Genomic DNA, 13,879 nt, shown 5'->3' on the forward strand with positions numbered 1-13,879 from the left:
TACATTTGTGGAACTTAACGATAGGTGTGTGTGTGTGCATACAAATTGTGGATTCTAAAGCTAGTAGGTATAGAAAATATAAAGATGACAATATAGGTGTCTTATAAACTATGTATCGATAGTTCCTAAACATAAATTTTCAACAAAATATTGTACTTTTGATACGTCAAAAGCTATAAATAAATAAAATATTTATAAAAATATTATTCCTAGTCAGAGGCATAGCCTAATCAGAATTAAAGCTAAAATCGCAATACCCTCTGTTCAAAGTATCAAAAAAACAAAAACAGAAGCTTAAGCTTAAGTTGGACAATTGAGAAAATGATGAGCCGTATGAAAAACATAAGCTACATGATACCCAAGAGCTTGTTATTGCAATTGAGCCGAATAGTGACTAATTGAAAGTGAGGCTTACTTATGGAAATGTTTTGGGTGCTTAGGTTTGTTTTCAAGGGAAAAACACAGAAATTATTCTGTTTAAAGGGGTTCATCGAGAGAGCTATATGATAGCTTAAGCGAATGCCTTTGAATTCTGTATGGTTTCATGGATTTTGAAGTCTAACCTGAATGAGAATGGTAGCAGAATGGAGCGACGCTTCTGCTTTTTCTGCTCCTCGGTTATGCTTTCGCAGCAAACACACTTGAATCCCGACTGCCTTCCGCCCAAAGACTGTTGATGCTGCAAGGCGATTGATCCATTTCCGTTTCCGTGCGTTAGAGACTGCGACTTGAGCAGTTTGGGCATCGACTTGGAGCGCATGTGAGTGGGCGCCGAATTGCGCTTTATTTGATTTGACTGACATTGCGAATTAGAATTGGAAGTCACATTGTTGTTATCACACAGTTCGCCAGCATTACCGCAGAAAGTGGCTGAGGACGCAGGTAATGCGGCTTTTTCAAAATGAAAACCGTTTTCGGTCAACTTATCAGACCGGCAGTGGTGGCCGTAGTCACTGCCATTGTTGTTGTTATTACACATGGCGATAGATAAGCGTTCTGCGGAGGTGAACACTTCTGGCACTGGGGCGTTAATTGATTAGCGAGCAAGCGGGTCTAAGCACACCGCGGAGTCCCGGGGAGACGTACTTCCAGTACTGCGTCTAATCGTAAACTGAGCGACCAGCCAACTGCCACCGGCGAGAAAAGGTTCTGTTCTGGTTCTCCCCCCGTTGGGGGCTTTCGATTTCTGGAGAAAAAGTGCCTCAAACATACGAACGCACCCGCCTACAAAAACAAACTTGCCAAGGGAATGAAATAACAATGGGAGCGACGCATGAGAAATGGTCAGTACACTCAGAAAAAGGATGATATATAACATTGTCAAGGGACAAGTAATATGAAGATGCTAGAATTAGTTTATCTCCTTGTAATAATCATACTTTGTTAGTCATTTTTCAGATAAAGCCATGGTATAATATTTAATAATTTATTGAAAAATATTCAAGTGTAGGGAACTGGCTTCAAAGAGCGCACAACAAAAGGAGAAATAATAATAATAATTCTCCAGCTGGCATCAGCTGAGCGCCTTCTTTAGGTTAAATATTTGTTTTCGAGCTTTTATTCTCTCAGTTCAGTGTAAATGGGTTTTATATCTTTATAGCTTGTGCCTCTGAGCAACCCGACACACGACTAATAGCCCAGCTAAAAAAATGTTAGTACACCTGTTGTCGAGTGTTAACTTTGCAATTAAATTGGTGTTGGGCGAAGGGTTAATTAGATAATGGATTAAAAGTGGATCAGAAGGACGTTCTAAACCTAATCCAACCAGAGCTCAGATAGTCACCACTTTCCAGTTAAAGCCAAACACGATTCAGTTGCGTGGTTCCGCTTTGGCACAATCCCCAATATCCCAGCCCCCTTCCATATTTCGTTAATAAGCCATCCGCCGGTGACGCATGACAAATGGATAAGCACCAAGCAATCGGTAGTGGCCACCCGGGCAAAGTATGATGAATTACCCCGGATCAGGAGGAGTTCTCTTATACTCGCTGCGGCACAGAAGCCGCATACGAGACAGTTGGGCGATGGGACGGAGATGGGACCGGCAATGGCGGTTATCTGGTACTCCGGAGTCCGGACTCCGGAGAAGTACGCACGAGTGACGAAAGTTGGCTACGAGGGCTGATAAATATTATGAAACGATTTATGAATTTGTTTTTGTCACCCCAAACAAAGATAACATCTATTTCGTGTGTTCTTGGACCGTGTATAGAAAAATCCATTAAAAAATATTCAAATTTTACATTTAAGATAAAGAAGTTATAACAAAAAGTTCACAGACTATTACTCTATAAATATTACTCTACTTTTCTGATTACTGATAGTAATATTTTTTTGTGATATAATATATTACTCACCCGCTGAATCCCCGACGTTTGGTGGACGAGGAAAGAGCATCCGTCTTGCTGCGGTTTCCTATGAAATTAAAAAAAAAACGATAAAAAATCATGGGAAAATTGAAAAAAAAAATGTCATGTGACGTACCCTGGTCCTGCATGTCGGATTTCTGTGAGCCTGGTGCTCCGGCTGCACCCGTTCCGGATCCGGAACCGTGTTTGTGTGAGCCCGGCGGCGGTTTGAGCACTGAGACAGGGACTAGGCCCTCCTGCACGGCAGCATCGTCGTTCTGAGGATTCAGGCGCACTAGGCAGAAGTCCGGCTCGCCGGCGGTGGGCGGCTCGATAATCTCCACCTGCTGGCCCTTGGTCACGCTCAGCTCATTGCTGCCAGGACTGGCGATGTAGTCTGCCACCACCCAGGTGGCCTCCTGGTTGCCCAACTGGAAGGGAAGAGAATGAAAAAATTAGTTAACACTTTATAGGCTTTGAAAGAATAAATATAAATTATAAGTTACATTTCTAAATAAGAGGTTTATTTGCTTAATATACTTAGAATTCATTGATTAAGATTCATTAGCCCTTTTAAGATTTAATAGAAGCCGTTATAAGCCACCAAAGGGTTAATCCACGTGGCTGGAGGTCGAGGCCTAGCCATCTTATTGATTGACCGTCAGAACAAAGGGCGAGGCCCCTCACAGCCTCAAGGATCATCGGCAAAGCGAACGAACTAATTAGAAAGCCATTCGAGCTTAGAACACGTCCATTATGCCACGGAAGCACACAAGGAGGCTGTCCAGAGGAGCGCTTCCGTTGGATTTGATTGGCGGCAAGCCGGGACCCGAACAACCCGTCTAATCAAGCAGCCTCCCAGACCCCCCACCATCCGTGGTGTGCATTAATAATTCACAAGTTTATTAATTTACATGCGGCTGGCTCCTTGGTGGGTGTCGATGTGTGGGTTGCCTCTGTCAGCTCTTTAAATCCCAACGAGCAACCTCAAGCCTCCAGCCCCCGGGGAGGCAGAGTGTCAACCAGATGATGGTTGTTGCATGGCAAAATTGTGGTTAATCGTCAATCGATGCCACAGCATCTCTCCGAGCAGTGTGAAAAATAATTCAAAAAGTATGACTTTGTCCTCAGAATCAATATAAACGAAACACTGACGCCGTAATCTGCCATCACTTTATTAAATAAATAAGTTTTTCTGACACTTTAACGCAGAATTTAAAGTTAATTATGCCAGTTATGCAATTAGTCAGTCACACGTTCTGCTTTTATCTAAATATTTTATCAAAAGAGCTAACTAATTGACAAACAGAAACAGAAAATTCCATGAATATTTACAAGTGATTTACTAATAAAGACAAATATGCAGATTGGTTGGCTGTGACACAATAAAATCCTTTAAATATTTGTTAATGGTTCAATAATCCTAAACTGATAATTAATTATTTAGCCATCAAGTGTAGTGTTTACTATTTAAGGTTGAATGGATTCCTGTTATATTTTTTCTGTGCACGATTGAGGCTGAAATATTTTAGCACGATATGAAATTCCCAACCGCCGTGGGATGATATTTATTTCACATATAATATTTATGTGGGACACGCCATAAACTGGCTGAGGGAGCAGGCCGCATGGAAACACCTGCCAGGTGGGCTGATGGAATGGAAATGGGAGTGGGACTATGCCTGGGACTGGGGGGCATGGGCTAAATGGCAAAATGATGTCGCCAAGGCAAACGGCAGGTGAACCGTGAGGAGGGGCGAGGCGAGGGCGTTTGGGTATAGAAAAAGGGGGCGGGGCTGGCGCTCATAAGCGCAATTAAATCAACTTCATCAGCGGACAGAAGCAAGAGCAGCGCCGAAGAGCTTAGTTTATTATGCTCGCCTGGCTGCCTTTAGCCACTGCACTGGTGTGTGTGTGTGTGTGTGTGTGTGTGTTGGTTGGTGTGCCAGTGTTTGTGAGGGAGAACTCTGTTAATTTTATGCACAGAAAAAAATTATTAAGTCAATTAAGAAAAGGAAACAATTATTGAAACTTTTCCAACAATTATTACTTTATTAAAACTATCTTTCTCTTATAAACTTTTTTAAAAATTTTTTAAGAATATCCTTGATTTTTCTGAGTGCTCTAGCACATACACTGAGGGAGCCTGTTTCCTTTTAGGACTCCCAGCCATGGTGCTGTTAATTAAGCAGCACTGACACGGAAACGTGCCGCGCTTCAGTATGCGAGTATTAGTGTGCGAATTTGTGCCCCAGTGTGTGTGTGTGTGTATTAAAGCTTGTGAGTGCGGGTGTGTGGGTGCACGTTTCCGCTTGTAATGCAATTAGTTGAAAAGTTTTCGAGGCAAAGTTCTGACAACAAAGTTTTTCGACAACAATTCTCTCGAAAAAGACAGCCCGGCCGAAGATCCTACTGGAGGGCGTGTCAGCCGCCGCCTCCGCCCTCCAGCCTGATGTCAAGTTATTTTTTATTTCCTTTTTTTTGTTGATTTTGTTGGCTATTAAATTGCCACTCAGCCTCAAAGAAAATTGATTGGCGAAAATAAGGAAACAAATCGGGAGGAAATCCAGGAATTTTTCACAAAAACTTTTTCCATAATTGCTCCGAGAGCTGCAACCGGTGGCGTATACGTAATGCGAGATTGCGTATACGCAGTGTAGGCATCATCATTATCATGATGGCAGAGGGGACATGCTCGCCACTTAACGAACAGAAAATTGCAGCAGTCACGCACACACACACTAAGAACCTACCGTCAGGTGGAATTTTCCTGCACATTTCCCTCAGCTCATGATTTCCCTGCCTGGTGAGCCTGATGATTTGCAAAGTGGTAGGTGAAAAGTGAAAACTAGGAGCCAGAGCAGATGCCAGGAGTCACGGCAATCAGAGGAGAGCTCTTTAAGGCTCTCTACTTTAAACCGCTTGGTAGCCTCACCAGCTCAAATTCCCAATTTTCACCAAAAATTAACTCGGCTCTCTTCTCGTTTTATTGCGGCTACAAATTAAGTTCATGTTCTTTCGGCTTTTGTTCATCTTTGTTTCGCCCTCTGACCGAGTCTTTCATTAAAATAATGAAAGGATATTCCAGTCCGAGACCCAGTCCCGGAGAGTTGAAAGCAAAATGAAAATCGCAAGGGTTTTTCAGCTGCAAAATGCAATCAACGTTGCCTTGTTGGGTTTCGTCTTCGTCGTCCTCGTCTTCGTCGTCTACTTTTTTGCATAAAATAATTAACGTGGCTTACAGTTTCTTTTCCCCATTTGCATATTTGTAGAGTGAAGAAGGACGGCTTGCCGTTTTGCGTTTTACTAACCATCTAAATTTAAAATTCCTTCTCTCAGGCTTTAAAGTTATCGGGCCAATTCCGAGGCCATAAATTGGCCCCACAAAACAGTCGCAATTCAATGGTAAATCAAACCTCACGCTTCGGATCTATTTTGCATAGTCAATTGAAAACTTTGCCAGCCCGAAACTCCGGACTCCGGATGGATTTGCATAGCTGAGTGGGTGGGAACACAAACAGAAGATGAAAATAGAGGGAAAACGAAGCCTAGGATGCAACCGAAATTGAGGAAAAGTTTGCAGATTAAAGTCTTGGGAGCTGTTCTCGAAAGACACAAGGACAACGCCACCCGTTGACAAGCCGGTCTTTGCAGTTGACACTCACTTTGCCAGGACCGACATAAAAAGTTTTCCTTGGAGTTTCCGTGCTCTCGTCCCTGATTACATGCTGATAACAATAATAGCTCAGAAACAGGCTCGAATTTACAAAAGCGAAAGAAAAGGCCTCAGCCGGAAAATGTGTGCCTTTCGCTTCTACTCTCTTACTTTGTTTTTATTATTTTTCCTCTTTTTTTTTTTTGGCAAATTGTAAAGCGATTTGGCAAAATGTTTACGTTATTATTGATGGGTTCTCCCACTGACTGGCTTTCACGTTCGCCTCCGTTTTTTCTCCGAAAGGCCGGATTACAGGGGACGCATGTATGTAAGCTCATGTCTTGCCGGTTGCCGTTTGCCGTCAACGATTCGAGGAGAGGCATCGTAAAAACGCAATTGCTGCGACGACCCAAAAAGCCATCAATTGTTAAGTCATTAAAAAATATGTTTAGGGGTGAAGGGGGGCCATTGCGGGGCTAAAGACATAAAAGCAAGCGTCAGGGGGTTGTCAAGTGAAATTACAAACATCATTTAACTGATTGGAAAAATGGGCGAACAAGCTGTTTCCTACACTCGGCGAAAAAAGGATCCTTTAACAGGACACACACAATTTAAATACAACCTGACATAGGCAGAAGTCTTAATTTTTTCCAAGTGAAATCCATTTTTAAAGCATTAATCAAAAAAAATCTTGAAGATACTTCAGAACAGAGAGAGAGAATGCCAAAGAAAAAGGCAATTCCTATCCGATACATTTGATTTGAGTGAGATATTGAGAAGAAAATGGGAAATTTTAGACAGATTTTGTATGCCAGTTGTTTCTTAGCCGGAATTTGTTCGCCTAAATGCCCTCATGGGCGCCATAAATCACACAGATATGCCAACGCACACACAGAAGCTGGCAAACAGGCAAACAGGAATATAAATAATACAGAATGTGAGCGAACTGGAGAAGAATGAACCAAATATATACATATTCTCATTTTTGTGTAAATAAGTGGTGTGTGTACTTATAGATAGCCGCATTCTGCCGGCTCTGCTCGGAGGTACATAAAACATAAACGTCTATTATTCAATTAACTCGCACAGTGGGTCCAATGGCAGGTGCAGCGGGTGGTGGGTGGTCTGTCAGGATCCCGGGATGCCTCGGGTTGCCCTGGTCCTGACATCAATTACGTTGTGGCAAACGGCAAGCACCCCAGTCAACAAGACTGGCAAACAACAGGAACAGGAATCCCCCGGAAGGAGGAGCAGCCACCGCCCAGGAGTAGGTGGAGCAGTAGCTATCGTTTTGTGGTCTGGTAATTGTACGACAACATGTTAACACCAAGAGCGACCATATTCCCAGCCCCTATACTCCCACCATCCACTCATCGATAGGCCCATTGTCTGATCCGCCCGCCCCTCAATATATATCTGTGTATATTCATGTATTGGTGGGAGTATCTATGAGCGGAGGTGTGCCGACTGGGAGGGAGTGTAAGTGCTGAATGAAAGTCATTTACAGCGCAAATCGAATAATATTCTAAATCAATTACGTGCAACTACGACATGACCGATAACGGAATTTTACAGGGAGAAAAAAATGATTGAACAAAATTTTAAAATTGTAATTTAAACCGTTTTATCTAAGCTATAATTGTCTTTAAGCTAAGAGCCATTTAATTTTATTTCCACTCTTATTTTCTCATCGTGCATCATAATTTCTTGAAATTTGACTTCACTTCCTTTGCAGAAAGTCCCAACAAGGACGAATGGCAAGTTAATGGCTGATGATAACAGCAATTAATGAACTTAGCAAGGAGCTGCAGAGCTGCAGGGTTACTCAGCAACCATCCCAGCCTTAAAGCATCAACCTGTAGTCCTTTAGTCCTGATTTCTGGAACAGCAGAGCCGAGCAGGACAAACAATTTGGTGCGAACAGCAGGCCGGCAAAAACCAACAACGAAATAGCCGGATGCCTCGGGCTCAGAGTCGAGTCTCAGCCTTGACCAGCCCGAATCCTGTTTGGTTTTAAAAGAGTTGGCCCCATGTCAAGTTGGCCCCCCTCTCGCTCTTCAAACCAGAGAGCAATCAATGGGGGGACACACTTTTCAAGGGGGAGTTGGGGTTTGCCTGCAAGTCATCCTGGAAACAAGAGCCCAGGACATCGGCAATTTGTGGCTGGCAGAGTCTCGTTCATGTCCATCGGATTGGATTGCCAGTGGGGATTGTGTATGACAGATGGGGACAACCCCTTTAGGCCCCCTTTTCCATGGGGAGCAATTGTGCGAGACAGCCTATTTTGGTTAAAAACAAAAAAGTGTCCATCGATGGGCATGTCACAGCATTCGCCATTGATTTTATGGCCAAAAATAAGAGGCGTTGAGCCAGAAGTTAAGAGCGGCATCGGAATAACGAAAAATTCCGCCTAAGGCCACGAATTTTGATGGTCATTTCAGTGCCATGTGCCAAGTGCAGGGAACATTACTAGAATTATGGCCCAAAACAAGGACAGCGAAAGTGAAGAAGATATTGTTACAAAATACCATCATATATTCGGCTTTATATATTAGCCTTTTTTTATATTTGTAGCTATATGTTAGCCACAATATAGATCCCGCAGTCATTGTTGGTATAATCATCCGCCAATAATCATCCGATTCATGATCGTAAACCAATAATACATTAGACTTTTTTTCGAATTTTCTGGAGGACCAACTGTAACGTGTTTTTTGGAACGTGCATGGAAGGCCGATACGACCCACAGTGAAGTCTACAGCTTTGCCAATAGTCATCCGATTCCTGAGCGGAATACCTTAAACGATTTGTGGATCGATTATCTATCATTCTGCATCAAAATCTAGAAACAAAATATTTTTCAAATTTTTCATCAAATTTTCTGGGGGATCCCCTTCGAAATGATGAAGAATGCATGGATGCTCAATATGGCCCCCAGGGATGTCTTTATCTTGGCCAATTTCCATCCGATTCTTGAAGGGAATACCTTAATCGATTTGTGGATCGATTCTCCACCATTCTGCATCAAAATCTGCCAACAAAATATTTTTTAGATTTTTTATAAATTTTCTGGACGGTCCCCTTAGACAATCCATAAAAATGCATGAAGCCACTATATGGCCTCCAGCGATAGCCATATTTTTGGCAAAAATTATCCGATTCTTGAGCGGAATACCTTAAACGACTCGCGGGTCGATTCTCCACAAATCTGCATCAAAATCTAAGAACATAATTTTTTTACATTTTTCGATCAATTTTCTGGGCCATCACTTTCGGAAACCTATAAAAATGCATGGGACCACTATATGGCTCCCAGCAATGTCTATATCTTTGACCAAAATCATCTGATTCTAATGCGGGATACCTCAAAAGATTTGTGGATCGATTCTCCATTAATCTGCATCAAAATCTACGAACATAATTTTTTTTATATTTTTCGATCAATTTTCTGGGGATCCCCCACGAAAACCTATCAAATGCATGTAGCCACTTTATGACCCCCAGCGATGGCTGTATCTTTGCCATTATTTATCCGATTCTTAAGCGGAATGCCTTTATCGATTTGTATATCGATTCTCCATAAATCTTCATCAAAATCTACAAAATATATATTTTTTTAAAATTTTTTTATAAATTTTTCTAAAAGGCCACATGTGGAAATGCTTGAATTTGTGGTTAAAGCGTTTCTTAAACTAGGTTTTGTACTGTTCTCTTTTGGGAAATGGGCCCCTCTTGTTGAGAGTCATGTATCTTATGGCTCTGCAGTGAAAATCTCGAGTTTTGCTGTCATAGCATACTTCTTAGGAAATTTAGTTACACATTTGTTTGACCTTCTGCCTTCTGCAGCTTCTCAATGTTTCTGGCATTTTTTCTTTTTGCCATTCTGGTTGTTGTTTTCATCGCAATTTGCATATCAGTGTTGCCATTGAGGAAACAACGACAAGAGTCCACAAAGCTTCCGGGCTTTGGCTGTTTACCGTGTTCTCGAGGACTTGAAGAGCGAAAGTAGTTGCTATCCGAAGGTAACTTTGTCCTCTAGTTTCAGATGTGGTAGAGCAGAACGATGGGATTTATTAAAATTGTTCAACATTTTCTGCGCTTTGTTTGGTTGCATGTTTTATATTTTGAGCCATAGGACTTTTCCATGGTTTGCCCAATGCTTTTTCTTCTACTTTCACTGCTACGAGATACAAACAGAAAAAGAAATGTCTTTCACAAATAGTTTCTATTGTTAGAGTGCCAGAGCATTTCTGCTGGCTCTTGAAAGAGGAAAACCAACCAACGTTGTAAGCCGAATGCAGCTGACAGTTGCATCAGCAGCAGCAACAAAATCATGAGACACATTTTCGTGCACCCGCAAATTTCTTTTTCAACGCGCCACTGCGATTTATTTTGCTTGTGCGCTGAAAAGTATGCTAGCATAAAATGCATAAAGCATACGCCCCGTGGAATGCACTTGGCAACTTTCAATGGCTGCAGCTGCGGAACAGAATGGCGATGCCTCACAAAACTTTATATGTCCCATACAAATTTGCTTGGGAAATATTCAACGAGCACATAAATAATTCGGTGACAACAAATTAAAATCTTGCAGCTTACTACACAGAGATGACAAACTTATTTTAAGATTTTTTTTATAAACAAAAATATAAAATAAAAGTATATGGATGAGAAATAATTTCCTCAGTGTCGGAAATATTCCCATGTTCAGAAATGAACTGGAACTGGATGCCCAAGGCAACAAAAAAACTTAAATGTAGCGGAAATTTATGAAAGGCCGGCAGCATCAGCATAAAGCAAATTGAGTAGAAAGGGCAATGCGATTATAAGGAGACGAGGAAGCTGTCTACTAGCCCGAGACATCACTCAAAACACCGAAGCAACTGACAAAAGGAAGTCAGTTGTGGACTCCAGGAGTTCAGGAGGGCTAAGAGGGTGAGGCCAGGGCAAGGTCAACCCAAGACACAATGCAGCAAGATACCAGAGGAAGAATGAAAAGGAGAGACCCAGCAATGATGATGACGATGATATGCTTTACACGGCCTGATGAAGTGATAAATACATTATGTGATATGTGCAAAGGCAAGCAACTAGTTTGGGGGGGTCATCAGGACGCCGAGAGCTGGGCTGGAAGGGAGGACAGTAATTGAAGCAGTGACAATGGTGAGTAGCGAGCAAATAAATTAGCGCGCCACACTGCGTATGATTAATGGGCTTATTAAACGGCGTCGCTGCTGTCTGCTTGGGTCAACAACCAGTTTACAGGCAACGCAGGCACTTCCACGACTAATCAAAATAAATGGCACAGTACTAAAAAAAAAGTGTATATATATAGACAAAGAGCCGCAGAGATAGGGAATAGCGAAAAGAGAGCAACGGAGGGGCTAACTTGGCCAAGAGGCGAGAGTCCTGCTGACTAAATTTCGACAAGAGTCTCATTGAAAGTTATGGCCACCATTAGCATAACTATCATCCGCCAGTCAGACCAAAGTAATAATTTCCACTAAAAGAAATAGCAAACTATAGTTGGCAGTCCAAGCATAAAAATGGTTGGCATTTAATTCCTTAAAATTGTTTCTTCTAAATTGGATAGACAGGAATCACAATCACCATAAACTATTTAAATGATAAACATGAGTTATTACTATTTTCCAAGCTATATTTTTCCAATAACTATGATAGCTGAGAGAAACATTAATCGCAGGTCAAGTCGAACCACACTCAATAGCTCCTCCAACTGTCGCATGATTTGTGGTGCCAAAATCTGTGGGGGCAGCAAATCCAAGGGTATACGAGCCACAAGGATATCTGTGCCGCAAGCTAGTGACTGACCTTTGCACTTTAGGCCGTTGGCGGAGGAGGAGGCGATGTTGGTAAACTTTTCCCACATCTAAATAAAAGATAAGCTGGCCAAGTCGCCCGATAAGGTCAAGGCAATCGGGGCCGTGCTTAGCATTAATATTTGATGACCGGCCGTCAATCGAAGCGGGGCATCAATCGGAAACCCTTATCACGAGATGGCCCACAATCAGAATTGGCAAAGTAGTTGTCAAGTCGGGAAACCAGAGCTGCCAAATCTCTGGGGTCTTTAACAAAAAATACCAAATCAATATTGGTTCATTGTGTTTCCTGGCCAATTACCCAGCTACGTAAATAATATTGCTATTGTGGTATTAATTTCTATTACAAACAATGCCCCGAGTATACCTTGATTCCGCTGTTGCTGGGCTGCCGAAAGAATCGAAAGGAGCTGGGCGTATCGATGGTATGCTGCCGGGCCAGTCCTCCGTGCCCGGTGACGCTGGACTGCCGGAACCAGGGCAGGGAGATTTTGCGGCGGCTTTTTCGCTGAACGGGAGCGGGAATGGGGGCGGGACTGGCCGAGGGATCCGGAAAGGTGAACGGCGACTCCTCCGGCTGGCTGAAGCCGTTCTTGCTGGGAGTACCGGCTGTTCCAGCGGTGGCCGGCGGTGGGGAAGTGGAGTCGTCCTCCTGCAGGGTGCACAGTGGGGTGTTAAGAGCCGACTCCGCCAAGGAGGGCGACGGCGACGGATCACTCACGGCGATGGGTGCACTCGCCGGCAGCGGAGTATTCGGCAAGGAGACGTATCCCTTTGCCATCCCAGAGTCGTCCCCGGCACCGCACTTGAGCCGCTCCAGCGAGCTCTTTTTGCCGCCACCGCCTCCAACACCATCTGCGGAGTCCACGCTGTTCATCCGCTCGTTGAGAAACTTCTTAACACTCTTCATGATTTCTTCTTATTCCCCTTATATCTCCGGTCCAATCACTTTCATTTTTTTCCGTCACAATCACACAGTCTTGGGGGATGTTCGGGGGATGTGGCGAGTGGCGGAGTGACGAGTGACGGAGAGTCCTTTTATTTTTAAAACAAATTCGGGGCTTTGTTCGCTGCCAGCCGCAAATCGATAAAGTTCTCCGACTCCTAGACCGAAATGTTTTATTTTTATTTTTCACCATACAGCATGGGAGTGTGTGTCTGAGTGAGAGCCTGATTGGATTTTACATCCTGTAGGATATTTTCACACACTCACACACACAAGCACTGTGTATCTATAAGGATTTCAGTTATGGCGGTGACAGTTTTGCTGCGGTTTCGGTTTTCACTGTCTTTGACTTTCAATTAGTGCCACACGCCGTATGATCAATATGAGTTCACGGCCTGCAGTTTGCATTTTAATTAATGACTCTGTTGACACGGACTCGGCCCGAGGGCTGAGCTGCTCTTAATTATGGCTTTAATTTGATTGAATATTTCAGCATCAAAGGAGTATCCTTGTGCAATTTTAACTTTTTTATTGTTAATTATATTAAAAGTGATTTTTTTTTAGTTTTTATAAGCCTACCAGTTGTAAGTCAGACCTAACGAGAACCCCTTTTTAATTCCAATTACATTATTAATGCCTTTGTTGACAAGTTAAGGAAAACAAATTAACGTTTTCCATTAATTTGTACGCCCCTTCAATGATTGATATATTTTTCTGTAAATTCCAATTAAAATAATGTACATTTCTATAATTAATGGCTTCTGAAATGGGATTGCTTTTATGCAAAGCAGAGAAATATAGTGAGGTAATAAAAATAACAGCCTTGCCCTTGCCCTCTGAAAACGATGCTTCCACCCACACTTTTTTTTATAGTTCTCCTTTTTTCGTTTCTTGTTTTGATTTTGGCATTTAGCTATAAGCTCGAATATATATTTTATTTATTTTATTCGAAGAGATAAAAAGCTGATGGCACCGCCAAACGGGCGCACAATTTTATCTTGAATTTTCTTAGCCGCACGTTTGTTTACCCCGAATATATTTTGCCTATTTCTATGCACATAGGTTTGTTATTTTTACACATTTCTGTTTG

At 42.5% G+C, this 13,879-nt stretch overlaps 1 protein-coding gene across 4 annotated transcripts in view; it reads right to left on the reverse strand.

Annotated features, from left to right (window-relative positions):
• Positions 1-13,879, reverse strand: part of LOC6492957 (kalirin) — a 43,712-nt gene that overhangs the window by 14,522 nt on the left and 15,311 nt on the right. For 2 of the 4 annotated variants that reach the window (XM_001956701.4, XM_032453648.2), the window contains exons 7-8: positions 2,485-2,779; positions 2,358-2,415 (exon numbers count right to left, since the gene is read on the reverse strand). In XM_001956701.4, the coding sequence (XP_001956737.1) occupies positions 2,358-2,415; positions 2,485-2,779 (353 nt within the window). Of the gene's footprint in view, positions 1-563; positions 1,110-2,357; positions 2,416-2,484; positions 2,780-12,210; positions 12,969-13,879 lie in introns of those variants that run through there. The other 2 variants (XM_014908673.3, XM_014908674.3) reach the window with 2 other exon arrangements.

This window comes from Drosophila ananassae, chromosome 2R (assembly GCF_017639315.1).
Source record: "Drosophila ananassae strain 14024-0371.13 chromosome 2R, ASM1763931v2, whole genome shotgun sequence".
NCBI classification, from domain to species: domain Eukaryota; kingdom Metazoa; phylum Arthropoda; class Insecta; order Diptera; family Drosophilidae; genus Drosophila; species Drosophila ananassae.